The sequence below is a fragment of the Nestor notabilis genome, unplaced genomic scaffold (genome assembly GCF_000696875.1).
Source record: "Nestor notabilis isolate BGI_N333 unplaced genomic scaffold, ASM69687v1 scaffold34900, whole genome shotgun sequence".
NCBI classification, from domain to species: Eukaryota; Metazoa; Chordata; class Aves; order Psittaciformes; family Psittacidae; genus Nestor; species Nestor notabilis.
The window spans coordinates 2,010-20,491 of NW_009912171.1; the positions used below are offsets into that span (position 1 = coordinate 2,010).

General features: G+C 35.9%; 1 protein-coding gene across 1 annotated transcript in view; it reads left to right on the forward strand.

Moving 5' to 3' along the window:
• Positions 1 to 1,229: 1,229 nt before the first annotated feature.
• LOC104408397 (constitutive coactivator of peroxisome proliferator-activated receptor gamma-like) overlaps positions 1,230 to 18,482 on the forward strand; it is a gene marked incomplete at both ends in the record, with an annotated part of 37,144 nt that continues 19,891 nt past the window's right edge. The window contains 3 exons of the mRNA XM_010017995.1: positions 1,230 to 1,322; positions 7,148 to 7,320; positions 11,383 to 11,475. Of these exons, the coding sequence (XP_010016297.1) occupies positions 1,230 to 1,322; positions 7,148 to 7,320; positions 11,383 to 11,475 (359 nt within the window). The remainder of the gene's footprint in view (positions 1,323 to 7,147; positions 7,321 to 11,382; positions 11,476 to 18,482) is intronic.

Here is an 18,482-nt window from a genome sequence, read left to right on the forward strand (position 1 = left end):
CTAGGTGAAGTTTTTCATTAGGGTTCATAATGTGACATCAGAAATAGTTGTGCAGTAAAGTGCAGGGTGGTTGGAATTGGTGATAAAAGGCAGAAATGTTAAAGAGTGGACTCAGCACTGGGTGAGAGCTGGAAGGAATTACAGATACAACTCTCTGAATCTGCAAAGTGACAAGGGTGGGAAAGCTTTGAGATTTGCCTGGAAAAGATTTGAAAACACTATTCCAAGTGCCCAGGACTAGCTAAATCTGTTTACTTCATACTGTTTACCAGACTACAGAGAGTGGAAATTTAGGGCACTGTGGCATGGTTTTACCATAAGCAATATCTGTACAGAATGCAGAAGCACCATTTATAATAATGATAATTATTCTAGGGTTTTTTAAGGATGACTTGCATTGGGATGATTATCAGCTGACTATTGGAAATTAGGTAGACTGCATTTTAAAAATTCTTAAATGCTTGAGTTTTTTCTGAGGGTATTTTCTTCCTTTTTTTTTTTTTCCCTAAGCATCAGGTCGTTAGGTGCACAACTCAGGCAGTGAAATCTTTAAGAGGCACCCTACTCTTTACTGGAGGGCGTGGCAGAGTTGAGGTTAGGGGGTAGGAAGCCACTTGAGCTATTATGCATAAACAATTCCTTTATACTAGATAAAAGGTCTGGAACAATGGGCTGTAAAAGCTCTGCATCTGATGGTGGGATGACTCCATTGCTGTAAGCTTTCAAATAGCCATCAAGGCCTTATAAAGATTTTGTCTTAAACCCTGACACAGGAAACATCAGGGCAAGTTGGGAGGAGAATCGTATTAAGGACTGCCTGCATATGTGGCAGTGTGACAGCCCTGAGAGACTGAGGTAGCACATGTCGGTCCCTAAGCTATGTCAGATGCCTCCATGGCTTCCTGAACTGCCTTGAAATGGGAAGGCCTAAAATTAGTTGAAAGACATTTTAGAATGTTTTCCGCAGACTAATACTTGCATTTATGGCTACAGTTCCCAACTCCAAACTCATGTTTATAGTGCATAATTCAAAGTTTCTTCATTTGTTCTGATAATTTGTCACACAGATGCTAAAACTAGGGTTTTTTATTTGTTTTTTAAGAAGCTGAGCAAGTAAGTAATTATGAACTGTCTTCTATTACTTTACAGTCCAGATCACTGCTGCTTCCACCTTTTACACTGGTGTCAATACTTGCATTTGACTTACTGATCCAATTCTGTCATTTTAGGTGGAGCCTATCCTTTTGTGAAAGAGTGGTTTGTCTATTTTGGAAATCCTCTCCAACAGCCAGAGCTCATACAGCCTGTACAACCTATTCCAGGTAGAATAAAATGTGTTTAAATCTGAACTGAAATAATGCCATAACTACGATAAGGTTAGGCAATCCATCATCACATGTTTTATGTGGAATCTGAAACATCTGTGGAGAGCAAGGAGCTAAGTAGAAATGCTGCATGCCTGTAATTGCTTTTAATTACCCTGTGTAATTATGATAGGATTCAGCTTTGAGCTACATGTTATTACTATGTCTTGTTAAGTCCAGTGCTAATTCAGACATCAGTTCTAAAATGCAAACAATTTCTTAGAGGTTCTAAACACTACTCTGAGGCCAGAATAAGTGGGGTGTGGGGCCATATTAAAATTCTTCTATTAAGCTGCTTGAGAGAATGTGTTAACAAGACTGGCAGAGAATATAAAAAGGGGGTCATTTTTAGATCACCTGTGACAATCCCAGAAGAGAATCCAGCTTTCAGTAAAAATACGATTAGGCTACTTGTTTCTGTGAAGCTGTTTCTACTGTCTTAAGCATCAAGTGTTTTGTGCATCTTTTATCTTCTTTCCTTTGGTAAAGGACACATGAACACTCTTAATGAAATTAATGGAGTGTGTTACATTTACAAGGAAGCATCATACACTTTGGTGAAAAGATTCGGTACTGTATATGTCACTAAATTGTATCATGCAATACAAGTTTAGGACAGGAAGTAAACAATACTGTATCGATTTTGTTATTTCAGGAGAAAATTGTCCTAATTGTTCATTTGATCATGCTGTTGTAGTCATAACCCCTCTATCTTTACTGTCGCAGTGCCCTGTCTCTTTCTGGTCATCTGCTTTCATGTGGATCAGGAGTTCAGAGGTTTTTAGTCTTTCATATGAAATTAATTGGTTCCGTTGATACACAATGCCATTGATATCTTGTTGAGAAAAATTATTATCTATCAACTTTTTGAGAATAATTACCAGTGCTTCTTTTTTCAGTATCCAGAGCTTTCTGTAGCAGTTCTTGTTCTGATCTAGTCTAAATTCAGATTTAAAAGAAGGTGGGTTTGTTGTTTTGGTTTTGGTTGGTTTTTTGTTTGTTTGTTTGTTTGTATTGTTATGGATTGCTTTGGAACCTACTTGGTTTTAATTGTCTAAAATTATATTAAATGTATTTTTTTACATACCCTGAGATTGTACGCTTATCTTCATATTTGAAACTTGTATATTTAATGAGAGTCTTCAAATTCAAGGCTTAAGGAAAACCAGTTGATCATTACATACCACCCTTTTCAAAATCCTTTTGAGAGAAACTGAGTTATATAGACAAAATACAAACAAAGTTTCATTTGATATACAGTACTTCCACTGTCCAGTACCCCAATGCAATATGAAGAGAGTGATTGTCTAATTGACTTGATGATAGCATGAAATTACTGTGAAATTTTCCAAATGGATATGAATATGCAGAGTAAAAACTGATTGGTCTGTGCTGTACAATTGTTTTATTTCAGCATACAATGGTCTGGGAACATGCATTTGTAAAACAAGCAAACAAAACCCAACATAGTATAAACATGCTTAGTTAGCTGCGTTTCAGTTTGCATGGCAAATATATTTTATTTGCTGTGAATTTTTCCTTCCCAGGTAGTGTAGTACCTTCCTCCCTTTCTGGAGAAGAATCCACTTAGTCTTATGTACTTTGGTTCTATTGCTCTGCAAACATGCTACACATAGAACCTACCCTCCTGTTGACAATAAACAGGATTTAAAATCACTCTGTGTGTTTGTTTATAGCAACCACAGAAGAAGAGTTTATAAAAACAACATCTTCTCAGCCATAATCTTTACTTATTCTGTAATGAAAGGCTGTTCAAGCAGACTATTAAAAAAGGGGAGGAGGACTTCTAGTGTTTATTTTTAGTGCTCTGTTGTCATTCCTTCAGTGAACAAATATTTTTCTAAAATTTTTACAGTCCATATTAGTATGCCTTACATTCGCTCATGCATCTTTTATTTTCCACAGCAGGACTTTCTAGTTCACCAAATAAGGTTCTCAACAGCGCATCAGTTTTTTCAGACAGGGATCATATTAAGAGCTAAATTTAAAGAAGTTGTTATAGGAAGTTAGAGTTCAAAGCTGTCAATCAAGATCAGGTTACTCAAAAAGAGGAAAAACCTTACCAGAAACTATTTAAAACATCACAGGTGCAATTAATCTGGGAAGACTCTCTGCTTTATTGTTTGGGAAGAAATAACCTCATCATCACAGCTACTTTACAAATGTGCTGAGAATACATGGGAAACCCTGACTATTGAATTTGGTTTAGATTTAAAAGTCTGAAGAAAGAATATTTGATCTTCAAACTGTAATGTAGATAACTGTAACTATGTTAAATTTTGCATTGAGTAAAAAAAAAAAAAAAGGTAGAATTCCCACTGGTAATTTTTTTGTGTGTGTGTATAAACCAGAAGAACTGTCTTCCATCTGAAAAGCTTGTGAGCAATAGAGTCAATGTTAGCTTTTCTTAGAAATGAAAGATCGAATCCTAAAGGCTGTAAGATAATAAAATATATTTAAAATACAGTGTGTATTATGTATATGTATTTTTCTGGAGAGACAGTCTTCTGAATTGGCATCTGTGCTTGCTTGCATTTTCTCTCTTCTCTCTTCCGGAATATTTCTTTTCCATTGAATGAATGTGATCATGATGCTTCCCACACATCGACAGAGCAGCACTTGAATGATAAAAATGTCTCTGAGAAATGAATTTTGTTAGAAGGCCTCTGATCCAAGAAAATACTGTTCGACATCCATATGTTGTGAACATAGCAGATCTGTTTGTTACATGTGCAGTTTGTATGGAACAGAAAAAGTTTTAAAGTCTTTTACTGGAAATGTGTGGATTCTGGTTTTCATTTTATTTCTGAAAATGTGTAGGATATTGTAGCTTCATACCACAGGAGTTTGGGTGTACATTCACTGTTCTAATCATTGCATCTTGCAAGAATACGTCATGAATATGCTTATGTTCAAAATGCAGTCTCTGAAATACATCTTCAATGGTCAGATTTAATTGGCATTTGGATTTATGGCATCTTTAAAACTGGCCACAGTTGTTAACAAGTTAATGTTCAGTGTTCCTAGCAAGTACATTTTTATAAACTTACTTTAATTGCTCAGTATTTACAGGAGTTTGTAAAGCAATGAAGTGTAAAAGTTCTATTCCTGGTGTTATAAAATGAAATTTCAAAATGGGGGGAAAAAAATCAAATCAGTGTTTTTTCTCTTAACTTTTCTGTCCATTTCTGTGTTTTGGCAAGTAGTATCTCTTGATCTCCAGTGCAGGTCTTTGTGATGCTGCTCTTCTTGGAGTTCCCAAGGACTACAGTTTACATACAAGCAATACAGTTTTCAGAGTTTTATGCATGTTGAGAATGACCGTAACCATATGCAGTGTTTGAGGTTCTCTCTGTAATTCATAGGAACTTGTGTTTTCTACAACCACAGTAGGACAGATAATTTTCTCATGACTGATCTTACAGTAAAGATGTATCAATTATAAATATCTAATTATGTTTAATTCTGCTTCCCTTTTGGTGCTAGTTTTGGGGTTTTTAGGTTAATTTAGTAAGTAATCGATGTGTTCAGAAGTAAAATATTTCTCCTCCCTATCCAAATAAATTTCTCTCAGCAATTTTCTAATTGCTGTAAAGTGTGTAGTGAGGTAACTAAAGCAGAGAACAGTTCTGAGGGACTACTGTATAGCAGTCTTAGGTCTCTTGTTGACTGCCATGCACGATGGGACAGTCATTTAACTTAGCGTAATTGTTCTTTGTTTTACTTATCTTTCCTTTAATGGTTAATATAATGGATTGATCTTGGTTATTACATGAAATTTAATTACTTGTAGAAGTAATCCTTTCAGAAAAACACTTTTGACTGGTATGTTCCAAGAGGAGATTGCGTCAAGTCTTCTTTCCCAGAGTAAATAACTCATAATTCATCATTACCTCTTTTTCCCAGGCGCAAGTAGATGTTGTTTCTGAAAGTGTAAGAAACTGTTTATAGAAGAGATGGCTTGAATTTTTTGTTGAACTCTCTCTATATAGATATGTAATGTTGATTATTGATGTAGTTCATGGTTTTACTCTGAAGAAAAAGGATTTCTATTATTAGGTATACCCCTGGATGCAAGTCATTTAAAAAAACAGCTATACAGATGGAAAGAGTACTTTCCTTTAACTGATTCTTGGCATATCTTTTCATACGCAGCTGACTGGGAAACTTCTAGAAAGCAGAAACCATCATAGCAATACGAGTTTACACATATAAAAATTGTCACGCACATTAAAGTTGCTTAGTCTTGATAGGAAAAGTTGGCTTTGTCCTGCTTTTAAGCATGTTGTATTTGCTTTTCTTCCTGGAAATCATTCTGTGCTTTTCTTTTATTAAAGCAGCAATTACCAGTATCAAAACCGGTAATCTGAGTCTTACTGTGCTGTCTGTACTGGACCACTCACTGCCAATATTTGTGCTATCACTAACCTGTATTTCTAACTCCAATCAAGCAACTGGTATTTTTTCTTAATATATACATCTCCCTATAAAAGAAGGTTAGAAACTCTTACCGATTGTATGGTGGTGTTTTTTTACATGGTTTAAACTTTGGATGAGAGAGTTAGTCTTAAAAATAGTAAAGGAGACATCCATCAGGGAGATGGAAAGAGAAAATCCTATCTTCTAGTTTCCCCTTCTCCAAAGAATTAGTACCATTTGGTTAATGGGCTTTCTTGGCTAAATAAACATTGTCTATGTAGATTTCAGCACCTTGTCACTTTAACCATTTATTATCACCAAGTGTTCTAACTCGGCTACAGCTGCTGCCTGTCACACAAAAAAGGAAAAGGTGTTACCAAATGTGCCTTAATTAGTCCACATTTAAAATTCACACCTCGTTTTATTTAACTACACAAGCAGCAGTATTTTATGGAAGGATTCTGTCTTAAATTGGAATTCTTAGGCATAAATATTTAGCTGTTCTGTTATTTCACGTGCATTAGTGTTTATTTTCCTAACGGATTAAATGTAATTTAAATGGGGAGCAAATTTTATCTTAGTTCACAAGTTGGGGGATGACAACATGGGGTAAATATTAAGGATTTAGAGACACTGTGAATGATGCTATAGCAAGTCTGGAAGATACATTGTACATAATTGATGACAATTCTTTTGTGTGTGTTTGCAACAGTGTTTTATGCAGTAGCCTAGGGACTGCAAAATACCAGAGCGCCTTATGTTCTGTTCCCAAACTGTAATCTACTGCAGAGGAGCCATACAAGCACAGTGTTTTGTGGAGGATGTGTTTGCCAGCAAATGCTATAGGTGGCCAGTTGTTTATTAGAACAGGTGATTATTAGGGAAGCAATGTAAGGATCCTACAAGGACCCCTGATAGGCTAGCTCTAGGAGAGAGAAAGACAGTGAAAAAACAGGTATGGTTGTTTTCTGCTGAATCGCTGTTTTATGATGAACCTAACCTTATTTAATATTGTGAACCCTCAGGGGAAAGGACACACTTGTAGGCAGACTTTGTTCTTGCAAAGAGTAAAAGCCTGCTGTCTCAAAGTTGTCTGTATTTTTGTAACAATTGAATTTAGCCCACTCTGCTTAAACATGCCTGTATTCAATACAACTTGTTTAAATTACAGGCCTCCCCCCCACCCCCCACCCCCAAATGCCAGGTTTTGTCAAATACATTTCATTTTCAACTCTGTCGTTGCAAGTGCCAAGAGCAGATCAGTTGTTTCCTTTCAGATTGTAATGAGGTAGGCATGTTTTATCTTGTTGCTGCCAAGATAAAATAATGGATTTCTTTTGTAGGTGGAACACCTAATTTGAAAACACTGTGGTTTGCCAAAGGACCTGACGTGGAAAAGCAGCGGTATAGTACATTTCTGGCATGCTTTCACCTTCAGGACGAGATGGAAGAGCTCCAAGCTCTAGAAGCACCTGTTGCAGCATTTTGCTGCTTGCTGGCCTATCTTATGATGCAGGTAACTGGGACAGTTGCTTTTTCTTCGGCTGTCATCCCTGATAGATGTGATTGACTAATAAATTGTTTCTTGCTAGTCTGTGCTCGATTTTTCTCTTAATCTTTACCATAGGCATAAATGCTCAAGTATAATAATACTGCATTATGGTATTTTTAATTACTCCATTTAACTTGCGTTATCCTGTTCAAGAAGCGCTTGGGTTTTTTAGTAGTTAATCATAACTTTCACATGCCCATGACAAAGCCCCTTGGGCAGTTTAACAGAGTATAAACTGAGGGATTTCCCCTGCTTTTGGGGACCTATTTGCAAATTAAAGCTTCTCTTTTTGTGTTTCCTTTGTGTCATCGAAAGAAGACATTCCCTCAGGTGACTATGCAGTCTGTGCCAACAGTCTATATAAATATTTAGTCAGCTGTCACTACTTTTTCACACCATCTTGCCAGTCTACTCAGTTTCAAGCCAGAATTGAGGATATGGCTCTTCTCATTAAATTCTGAATAATAGGGGATCATTAAGTAGCAGTTCTGTTATAATTCCAAACATTTGCCAGCCTGCAGACTACCTTAATTGTAGCAAAAAGGAACACTAGATGAAATAAAATATTGCTTCATTATTTACGTTTCTCTTAGGTATTTAATATATTGTCTGTACTTGCCGCCTTTCAAGTGTTGATCTCACAAGAAGATTTTCCTCTTTGAGGATGAGAAAATTATAATACCTTTATCTAATCTGAAAAGTTCTGTTGTACTTTTCCTTACGCTGAACTGCATTTTGTCTTTTGCTTTGTTTTTTTCAGACTTTACGTTCCTCAGTTACAGATTTATACTGGCATGTGATACATGAAAACAAGTTCTCCCTGACTTTTCCTTTCTTTTTCGTTTTTACAAGTTTGTTCAAACTTAGACGATGCACTGAGGAAGTACATATGGGAATTATACAAATAATCCATATAGCTCTTTTTTAATTATTTTTTGTATAGCAGAATAAAAATGGAAATTTTTTTGAAGATAAAATTTATGAAACAGGATTTCATGGCTTGTGGTTTCAATTTAGCAAGATACATATCATGTATTTAGCTTTTAAAATATTCTTAAGTGTTTTTCGTATTTGGATATGAAACCATAGTTTGATTTATCTATTTTCACTCTTTCATTTATTTATTGTGATTTCCTGTACACCCTTTCATAGTATGATTACTAAATTATTTTGGAGGGCTTTCTTTAGTGGAGTTAAGAAGAATAACAGGATAGAACACCTACAGAAATGTGGATTTACTGAGCCTTGATCATAGCATAATTAATAAAGTGGAAAAAAATCAGCTTGTTAGGGATTTGGTTTTTGGAACTTACTATTCAATGGTGATTGGTAAAAACAAAGATGAAAACAGTTTTGCAGCTGATGTTTTCAATAAGAATAATAGCAGAGACATCATGCAATGGGCTTAGTTACGTGGAAGGTTTTTCATGGCAGTGCCAGTTTCTCAACACCTGTTCCATTCTCCTGAGTCTCTTCTGCCCTCTGAATTGCACTGATACAATCTACCCTGTGAACCAGGCTAGGGAACTGATTTGGATTAAAATGTTTCTCGTTGCTGAGCTGTTTTGTGCGTTGCTTAGTTGTCCATTTGTTTTCTTGGCAGTTTGAGAGGAAAACGTGAGAGCAAGAGTGCCAGCATCCATGTTTCAAGCTAGCCATGCTGCTTCCATTTGTTTTATAGCTGAGGAAACAATGCTTGTCTAACTGTGGCCTAATTCTTGTCATTACGTAATACTTCAGTCTTACATTTATATTAGAGAAGGAAGGTGGATTTTTACCCCAAAGGTGATTTAAGACAAGCAACTGTAGGTTTCCTTGAAGCAGCCTAACATCATTTCCTTCAGCTCATGTAAGAGTGAAGTATACTTCTTAAAAATGTCATTACTTATCATCTAATCTAAGTTTTGCAGGAGCCAGCATACTGACCCACCCATCTGGCTTCCTCAAATTCATGTGCATGTATTTAATGAAAACTTAAGATGCATTTTTTTTCCCAACAAGAAAAAATGTGAAATAAACAAATCTTAGCTATGTAAAGAAAGTGTCAATTTGAAGAGTAATCTTTTCCATGAGGGTTCTTTTCAAATATCCTCCAAAATAAGAACAGAAATTGTGAAAAAATTACAAAATAATAGGTCTGTCTTTAAAGTTGGGGAAAGAAGGGAATTCATTCAACTACCAAACTGTGGAGCCTGCAAAGAAAGGAGAAATTTCTCTTTCAAGCTCTTGCAGTGTTAGAAGAAATCTGACAATGGAAGTATGATAACAAGTTCAGTTACTGAATAAAGTATTTCTCTAAAGAAGTGTTTTGGCTGATCTGCTCTGTTAGGGGCATTGCCATGCTGTTGTACTTGCAAGCAGTCTTTGACTTATTTTTCTTAGGACAGAGTTGTGTAAGTATTAAGGATTTTTTCGTAGATGAAAGTCACCTTTTCTGTTGTTGCAATACAGACAATGTGCAGGTTTAGTAAACCTCTCTTGTTGCCATCTACACAAAGATGATGCCTGACTTGAAATACAGGGTAAAGTAGGGCCATTATCAGATCTTAGCAGCCAGGTGGAGTTAATGAATACCAAGGAGCATTTTGAATCCTTAAAACTTTTCTGATACCCCTCACATTCTTGTGCTTGATGAAAATTTTAACAGCATTGTAGAAGGGAAAGTATCTTACAGGGGGACAAGCAGCAAGGTATGATTTAATAAAAAATTCGCAGTAGTAGTTGAATAATTTTTATTTTGAGCAGGAAAAAATGGATCACTTTTCCTAAATGAAGTAATTATAGATGTCTTATTGTTTGTGGTTTTCTTGTTTCTTTTGTTGTTTGGGGTTTTTTTTGTTGTTTTATTTTTTGGGGTTTTTTTTCTATTGATCTACTTTTTTTTTTTTGTTAATTTTTATCTCCATTTTTTCTGTCACTTTTTGATTTTTAATAGCCTTGATAAAAACTCTTAATAAATTGAAATGTACACAACATTCCCTGAAAATCAAGCTGTTAAAATAAAGTCAGTGCAGAGTTTTAGGCAGCCTTTTAGCTACTCTAAGCCCGCAATGCACATATTTGCACTATGCAAGAGAAACCTTCCCCCAAGTTCCAGCTGATAAAGAATTGTAATGCTTTATGGATCTCACTTAGAGACCTCTTTATAGCCTCAACATTTGCAATCAGATCTTTAGTCCTGGTACACATGTATAATCTATAGTGTTCTTGGTAAAGGAAGCAAATGATCAGAACTGGACTGGTACTGTCAGGGAACCAGACGAGCTGGTCTAGAGGCACTGTCTTTCTCCTGAGTTGATAGTATAGAATCTCAGAATACTTTTTTGCAACAGTAAATGCCTCCATTCTACCTTTTCTGATAGAAATATTAAGAGTGAACTGTTACATGAATTTGGAATTTTTCTTTATGTTTTCCCCCTTGAATATTTTAGGTTTAGTTTTCTTACAGTTTTGACTTCTTCCAATTTCAGTATGTAGCCTAAAACCTTAAAAGAAATTGAATATGTTAAATTTGTTAAATTCTGAAATTTTGCTTAAAGTGGGTGAAATATTTTAGATTATTTTAAAGATTCTAACAGATAACCGTGTAAACCTTTGAAAAAAATCCTAAGGGTGATCGTGTTTGTGGCTCACTGAGGTGGTTTTCATTCAGGGTCTTGATTATAAAGCAATTTATATTTTAAAATCTCAGGTTTTTACTATGCTTAGTGTTATGGAGATGAAGAAATTTCCTGTTATTAAGAAACTCCAAGGGAAGAGAAGGTAATACATGAAGGGTGGGCATTTTGTTTGGTGTGTGGAAATCCATGTATGAACATTCTACACAGGTATTGGGGTATGTGCTTCATTCAAGCTGTGAAAATATTTTGTTCCCTTTAAGTGTCTTCTTAGATAATGTATTCATGGTGGTAATAATTTCATGAGATTGCTGATTTATGTTTCATGTGCTTGAGCAAGAGGAGTCAATTTTCAGAAAGTTCCTCTTCAGAGCTTTCAGATAATGTGTTATTTTTCCATCTGTTCTAGGTCAGTAGCCTCTCTCTGGAGGACTTAAATGCATTTGTGGCACTCGTTCTCTGCCTCAAAGCGAAGTCAGCTGCTGAACTGGCAAGTTTGCAGGTATGGACTGGATTAATTGAGTAGCATAAAATGTTCATGGTCACTGTGGGATAAATATTTCAGGGGGAAATTCTTCTACACTAAGCTTTTTTTCAAATGGAGGAACTGAGGGTCATGGTGAATATGTAGATTTTAATGTGCTACAGTTCATATGAATACTTACATTTGTTACTCAGATAAAAAAATAAAATACAAAGGACATTTTCTGGTGATTGCAGTCCTCTCAGATTTCTTCCTGACTTGGCTTCCAGACTTCCAGTTGATGGACTATTTGTAATGGTGAATCCTGTCATGCAACATTGCTTCATTCTTTTTTCCTGAGGATGGTGTTTTGGGACATAAATTGTACGAAAATCACTATATTACATAAGGTTTAGTATTATTACTTGTGGGAGAACAAAAACATAACAGAAAATAAAGCAGAAAAAATGTCATTACCTAATGTGGCCCACTGTAGTGAACATGTTTTGCATCACACAGTCCTATAATTTTTCAGGAGTTCTTTTTAACATTTTTATATACTTTCTGCAATCTGGTTCTTTTTTTTATTTCCTATCTTCTTGAATCCATATGTGGAAAAGCAGGTTCCTAGATGGTTATTGCAGTAGAAACATCTAGATAGTTGTTGTTGCGTATCTAATTATACAAGAGTTTTCAGTCTCACAGCTTGTGATTGTATTTGAAGTATTACCAGCTTACAGCACAGACTGCACATGTCAATGGCTATTTGAGTTGTAGGTTTACTTAAAAGTAAGGGGGAAATGGTTAGAAGTGGTTTGAACCTTAACACATTTTCACTCTGAAAATCTTCCTTATATTTCCAGTAAGTTCTCTGTTACTTTGAAGAGTCCATTTTAAGAGTTACAAAAGTACTTTTTGTGGATTGCAAGGTAAACCAACCAGACCTGTTACTATCCATTCATTTCTAGTGCACAGGGACCAAAGTAACGAAACCAGTGTGATTCCCATTTCATTACTTGATTCATTTTAACAGACAAAGTTCAGCTGCCTATGGATTTTTTCAGAATTGATCACAAATTTGTTCTGCAGTTGATCAAGTATTATGTCTGTGTAACAAAAAAGAAGCAATGAGTTGAAGGCAATAGTGAAAACAGCAAAAACATAAGATTTATTTCTGTTGAAGACATTATTGCACAGTGTTGCACTTAACATTGAGTGTATCATTATTTTATCAAATCTGTTGTGGTAGTCATTCAGTAAAAGCATAAAGGAAGCCAAGCATAAGGAGGAAGTGTTGAAACAATTTGTTTATAGGTGCACTCACAGGTACTATTTTGTAAGTGTTTGAAGTGCTTGGAAGTTTATTCTGTTTGAATTAAATGTGTTCGCATGATTTATTTGTGTTGTGGTTCTATAAAATTATAAATCTGAGTGTTGTATCTGAACACATAATATTAATCCATGTATACTGCTTATCAGCAGTCATTCTGCTGATTCAAAGCTGTTCACAAAATTCTGTAACTTTCCCACAAAGCTATGGCAGATAAGAGGCAGATCAGATATTGTCTGCTCTTCCATTTTTCACATAAAAGTACATGAAACATGAAGGTGGTCTTCATTATACACATCGTATAATGTGTCAGTCTATGAAGTGGACAGTATGTTGGAATGTATGGAATCGACTTATGAGCACTATTGGCAAGTACTTTCCAAAGTTACATCACTGCTGCTTATGTAAGCACCTACCTTATGCACTGATGCATAATGCCTTCTGCTGTGCTAAAAACCCACAGAAGTTTCATCTAATGCAGCTGAGAGTTTTTTATCAGGCTATTTTGTAGAGCACTTCCTTGTCTTATTCTATTGTAATTCATGGTAGTGTCTTTGGTAATAGTTTGAGCCAGAATAAATCCCTCTGAAGACAATAGTGAAGAAAGATTTTGGACTCTCCCTTCTGAGGTTCTGAATAGGGGATAACAGTTTCAAAACTTTCCTCCACTGCTTTCAGATTGACCTCCCTTACTGTGTTTTGATGACCTGGATCTCCCAGAGGAGAATAGTTGCTGTTTCTCAGTTGGTTGTGTATCTCCGACTTGTCAAGCTATATTAAGAGAAGATGTTATGTGGTATTAATCATCATAAAAATACTTCTTTTTCTTTACATATGTCACCTGTAATTTTGTGGTAGCACCCAGATCAAGTTGAAGATTCATATGAGGTTAATCTCACCTCACAAGAAGAGTAAAGTGGTTTATTTGTTTCTGCACTTCTGAAATGTGGTGTGTAGATGAAGTTGATAATGTCCTGTGAGTTTTCTCTTGGAAAGGCCAGAGATGAAACTAATAGAACAATTTATGTAAATATTCTAAAAATAATGATCAATAAAGGAAGCTTTCTGAGCACTGTAACTCAAGCATCTAATTTTCAAGATTCTGTCTCAGAATAGCTTAATCCAGTTTTACTTATTACTATGTTTATTTGGTAGTTTGACAAAATTGAGTTATGCTGTTAAGTTATTTTAATAGTTAGTAAATATTGTACCAATAGGTATTTAACAGCTTCATTTTCTAGGTACTTGTGTTTAAAATTGAAGGATCCAAGTGCAATGGATTGCACGAGCACATATCTGATTAATACATTGGTTCTATAGTAGGAAAATAGAGAAATAATTTAGTCTGTTTACCATACATTTTCTTCTCCACTGAGAAGTTAAACGTGATCCCTAGAACTTAATAGCTGAGCTTTCATGGAAGTTATGTTAAACTTAGTAAGCATCTGCAAAATTTTATGAATATGCTTGCTCATTTGCAATTTTGGACTTAACACTGTATTATTATTTTAACTGTAGAAAAAAAAGTTTACTCCTTGTAGACAGTTCTGTGAAGAACACCGATTTGATTAAAAAAATTATTCTGTTACTACAATGTAAATGTTACTACGTTAGCAAATATGTTTTAGCAAAATACTAAACTTCCACTGTGAAGTATGAGAGAAAGTGTGAATAGAGCATGTTCTTCTGATAAGGCTGAAACGTTCTCTTCATCCTCACTTTCAAATCTACTTTCTGATATACTATCCATATTTCATAGTTAATGAGATCCATAAACCTGCAAATTTATGAAACATAAATGTTCATGGTTTGCATAAAGTGGGTTAAAGCCAGAAAAATCCGTAGTTTAATTCATGCTGAAAGAAAGTGGCCTGTGGACATATAACTAAAACTCACATTAAATGTTATTTTCTGAGAATAACAATGTTTATACTTGAAGATTTGATTAGTTTTCAAGATCGACGGTTTCAAAATACCAAAATGTATTATTTTCCCCATAGTTGCCCTCTGCCCCCCTTATGTGGTAGATTAACATTCTGCTTTGCCCAGGCCTCCCATAGAGCTTACACATAAGGTCAGAATTAAATTTTAGACCCCAGGTTGCCTACTTCCCTCCTTTCTATTTTAATTTGGTGTGCGGTGTTGGCAAAAAGCCCAGAGAGCCATCAGTCTAAGTTTGAGGCCATTGTTGAGAAACAGAGGCACCAGCAGTCATGCTTGCAGTCCTGTTTCTTGTATTGTGCTGGCCCTGGTTGTTTACAAGTGCAATTATAGATCATCTTCGCCTGTAATGCATGTAAAATACTGCCCAAACAGGACAGACCATAATGACTTATAAAGGCAAGTTTTTCTAAGTTTTCTCTGAATATGTGAATATGTGCGAAAATTGTATTGGAGGTGTAAAGTTGTGAATCATGTCTTTTCTGAAAGTTGTGGCCAAAGATTAGATGGGAAGATTTGGTTAAAAACCAAATACACCTGGAAATTGGTGGATGAAATTTGGGTCCTTTTAAATGCTTTTAAAAGTGAAATGTATGTCAGAAAATATGAACTCAAAGTTAGTAGCAGATACATGGTTGGACATAAATATCACTGCTGGAATTTATGGCATCTGCAAGCTCTTTATAGCTTTGCCATAAAATATCCAGTTATGCCAGAATATCTGCTTTGGAGTAATTACATCTTTTGTTGCCACTCGTAAAAGGAACAGTTTGGCTGTATATGACGTATAAGAAAATCAAGTGCTGGAGTGTGTATTACTTCAGTTTTTCAAGTGCTTCCAGTTATTTATGAAGTATTACTGATACAAGATGAGCAGAGATATTTTTAGATCTTAAATTAGATTGCAAATGAACTTTCACAAAATACGTGTTAAGTATTACTTAGAATCATAGTTTGGGTTTGAAAGGCCTTAAGATCATCCAGTTCCAACCCCCCTTCCATGGGCAGCAACACTTCCCACTAGAGCAGGTTGCTTAAAGCCCCATCGAACCTGGCCTTGAACACTGCCAGGGATGGAGCATTCACAACCTCCTTAGGCAGCCCGTTCCAGTGCGTTGCCACTCTCACAGTAAAGAACTTCTTCCTTATATCTAACCTAAATCTCCCCTAGCTTTCGGAATAATAGTAATAAAACAAATACTCAGCAAAATAGTTAACTAGTTTGACAGGCAGAAATAGCTTTAGCAAGAATTGTAGTTGCATGGAATCTTCAATTATTTTGTGTTGTACAGGGTCATGGAAGTAAAAATAGCTTGGTGGTAGTATTATACTAATATTACACAAGATTTTTTTCTCTGAATATTTTCTTGGGGGATACCTAGCCACATTCATATGAAAAAGCACTATATTTTAGACCGGTGTGTAGGAATCTTAGTTTGGGTCCTCAAATTTCAGAAAGATGCTGCTAAATCTGTTCTGTATTTTTAAACTTGATATTCTGTATCCCTTGCCTTGTAGACAGAAAAGCATAAATAATACCCAGATGCTGAACATTCCAGAATTTCAATCTTCTGATCCATTTGGCAATCCAAGACAACTTTGTCAACACCATTAGATGGATACTTTTAAGATGGACTCCAAACAGCCTTTGCGAGTTATCTGTATTTTTCAAAATATAATTGCTTTAAAAAAAATCCTTTCTTCCCCAGGGAGTGTGTTTGTTGTGCTTGTGTGACTGTTTCTTCATAAATATTTGCCTAAAGTCTAACTGGATTGTGTAAAACATAAAATACAAGTAAGAATATTGTAAAGATCTCACAGATAAACCTCTCTTACATACTTAAGACCTGCTTCTGTGATGTACCTTAGTATTAACTAAAGTGGCATTCAAGTCAGAGTCTATATTCCCCCAACATCTGCATCTGTGAAAAGTGTTTTTAAAATGACAGGTGAGAGTGTAACTGGCAGAGTGTTGGAAATGTCAGTGATTGAGGTAGTTAACTGATCTTGGCATTGCTTCCCACCCCATTCTCTCATTTGCAGTGTTTAGGTTTTCTCAGTGTTCTGGGCTAATCCGGAACAAAAGTGCAGTAGTATGGGATGTGATTTCAAGCCGAGATTGGTTCAATCCTGTTCAACCTCAGAAACAGAACTTTCTTCTCATGTCCTCAAGATAGTCTTAAACGAACTAATCCAAATAGAAACAGTTCAAGTCTTCAAGTAGTTAAATTAGTTTTGGTTTTAAACATATGGGGGGAAAAAAAAGAGTAAGATTAATCAAAAGAAATTTGCATTAAATGAGCCTTCTTATAGTAAATCTGTATATTAGGGCTGAAAGTTTTCAGGCGTCTGTACTCTGCTTTTCTCTGAATAACTGTGTTTTGGCCTCTTGGGCCTGCATGCCTAGTTCAGTGTGCTGCCTTTGTACTGCAGAACCTCTTTAATTTCTCTACAGACTTTGAAGTGGTGGGTATGGCTCCCCCAGTCTGTTACTGAGGGTGAAGTATTGCACTTGCATGGATCAAAAATCAGTTCAAATACAATTATATCTCAGGAGCTGAAGTTACTCACTGCTTACAGCAGTTGCTGATCCCGTCTCCACATCCGTAGCTATATTCATAAGCATCTTGTGAAGTTCTGAAGATATTCAACTTTTCTTGGTCCTGTTGCATGGACAACTGGTTCTGTATTTCTTTGCTGCTGTTCGTTCATAAGCATATAAAAAAATATTTCTTAGGCTTACATGTTCAACTTCCACACAAAATTGCTGTTCTGCCCCATTCTCCCCCATTTTCTTCTTTACTAAATTTGGTATATTTATTAGTATTATTACAGTCTATTTCCCTGAACATTTTTTACAGTTGACATAAACTCTAGTATCAGAATTCGCATAACTGTGTGAATTCTGTTATGGGTCACTGGCACAAGTACAAACCCCAGCATGACTAGATAAGCTCTTTTACCTTCTGAGAAAAATGCATTCGTTTAGTTGGATTCAGTTTGCTTATGGAGAAAATTTTGGATAAGATTTGAGCAAGAGCCTTAAAAGAGGATTTCTATTCCTTTTGTGGTGGATGATGTTGCATTTTTCCTCCATAGTTGTGTAAATTTGCTCTGCTGTTTTGTGAATTTCCCTTTTTACTGCCCTGTAGCTCATTATTAGCATGGTTTCAACAACAAGGAAATACCAGCAGTGTTTCAGTTATAAATACTTTTGGACTTTATACAGCATAAAGAAGTTTTCAGATGTTTAAGGTAAAAGACACTGGAATTTCAGATAACAAAATTCCTGTTAATTTTTAATCCATGCCTAATAATATTGCAGGAAGTGAAACATAATTATTTAGTAGTGAGGATAATAAAGTGCTCCCAAAATACTAAGCAAACGGATAGCTCTGAAAAAATCAGAGATCACTTATTATAGAGAGGGAAAATAATAATTTCTGCTATCAGCTGACATTTTCCTGCCAAGTTCGTGTTGGTCAAAGTATGTGTTTACTCCTGAGATAAGCAGTTTTCAATTCCTTGCATATTGTGTGTTAGAAGAATCAAGCAGTACATGAGGGTTGGAGGCAGTGTTTGCATGGCATAGGTGGGGTTGCTCTCCATTGCCTTTAAAGGGGGACCTGTGTCCCCACAGGGCAGGTGACGTGCAGGGGCTGGAGCCAGGAAGGGAAGGGAGCATGCCGTCAGGAAGCGGTGGCACGCGTGCACCTGCCTGTCATCTGCTCAGGGCTGCCTGCACCTGCCTGCGTGCCCCTGTCACGCCTGAGCA